The 1,280-nt window shown below is 59.2% G+C and overlaps 1 protein-coding gene across 1 annotated transcript in view; it reads left to right on the forward strand.

Annotated features, from left to right (window-relative positions):
* Positions 1 to 200: 200 nt before the first annotated feature.
* The window catches only part of GDPD1 (glycerophosphodiester phosphodiesterase domain containing 1), a 15,833-nt gene continuing 14,753 nt past the window's right edge, over positions 201 to 1,280 (forward strand). The window contains exon 1 of the mRNA XM_027903307.1: positions 201 to 416. Coding sequence (XP_027759108.1) covers positions 281 to 416 — 136 coding nt within the window. The 5' untranslated portion in view covers positions 201 to 280. The remainder of the gene's footprint in view (positions 417 to 1,280) is intronic.

Genomic DNA, 1,280 nt, shown 5'->3' on the forward strand with positions numbered 1-1,280 from the left:
GCACCGCCGGGGACGGCGAGACGGGGAAAATTAAAGCGCGTTAATCTAATTTCAAACGAGAATCGCCCGCGGCGAAGCGGTTTTCGATCGGTGCGGCGGGGCGGCTGAGGGGGAGCGCTGCCGCCTCACGGCCGGGCGCGCGCCGCGCCTGCGCCCTCCGCTCTGCCCGCTGCGCGAGCGCAGAGCCTGCGCTCCCTCCGCGGCTCCCGCGCCCTCAGAGCCTGCGGGTCCCGCAGGACACGGACACGGACCGGGGCGACCGACCGACCGGAGCCGCACGATGTCGGCCACGCTCTACGTGCTCTCCACGCTGGGCGGATACGTCCTCACCTCCGCGCTCCTCCTCAAGTGCCCGGGGCTGCTCCACCGGCCCAAGCGGCAGCGCTTTCGCTGCCGGCACATCTCGCACCGCGGCGGTGAGTGAAAGGGGGGATGGAGGGTGAGGGGAGGGGGGGCCCTTCCCGCCCCGCGCCGCTCCTCAGGGGTCCGCGGCCCCCGGGCGATGCTCCCCTCGCTCCCGGGATGCTGCCGTCTCCCTCCCCGGCCCCTGTGCCCGCGGCTCGCAGCGGGGCTCCCTTGGAACCTTCCTCCCGCAGCCTAATTTTAGGTGCCACCTGCTGACCAGCGCCTCGTCTCAGCGCCGAATTAATCTCCGAAGGCAAACGGCACCGGCCGAAATCAGCTTTGTGTCGCTTTGTTCCCCTCCCGAGCGTGTGTATTTTTGCTTCTAACTGGTCTGTATTCTGCCGTTTCCCTCCCTAACGAGAGGCACCTCTGGCTGTGCCTTAGATCAGGTGCAAAAGATCAGTTTTCTTTCCTCTGACCTCCCGTTCGCTTTGCTCTCTGCTTTTTCAGGGGAAGCACAATTTGCTGTGACTCTGTTCTTGCCCCCCTTGGTGCTGCAGACAGTGCCTGTTTCAGTGCCCTGGTAAAACCCATCCAGTTTGAGAGTCTTATCCCTTCCTTGTGCCAAGGCCTAGAGGGTTGGCTCGCTGCTTCTGTCTAAAACAGCTAAGTCAGGTTTTTAAAGTTCCTTCCACCTTTTCCAAAGCACTGTGAGGAAAAAAAAAAATACAGCGACTTGTGTTTTTGTGTTCTGTGAAGATCAGTTCTGGGCTTTTCTCTGTGGAAATAGGCTGAGTTTAAACAGTTTTCAATATCATATCCAGAGCCGGTTTATGCAGGGGTTGATCACAGTTCTAGACAATGGTCCTTAACTGCTGCTCTGCCTGGAATCATTAAAATACAAAAACTAGAGTTGATCTTTGTAGCTTTTATTA

This window comes from Empidonax traillii, unplaced genomic scaffold (assembly GCF_003031625.1).
Source record: "Empidonax traillii isolate 1590-97213 ecotype Southwest subspecies unplaced genomic scaffold, ASM303162v1 scaffold957:size654520, whole genome shotgun sequence".
Classification (NCBI taxonomy): domain Eukaryota; kingdom Metazoa; phylum Chordata; class Aves; order Passeriformes; family Tyrannidae; genus Empidonax; species Empidonax traillii.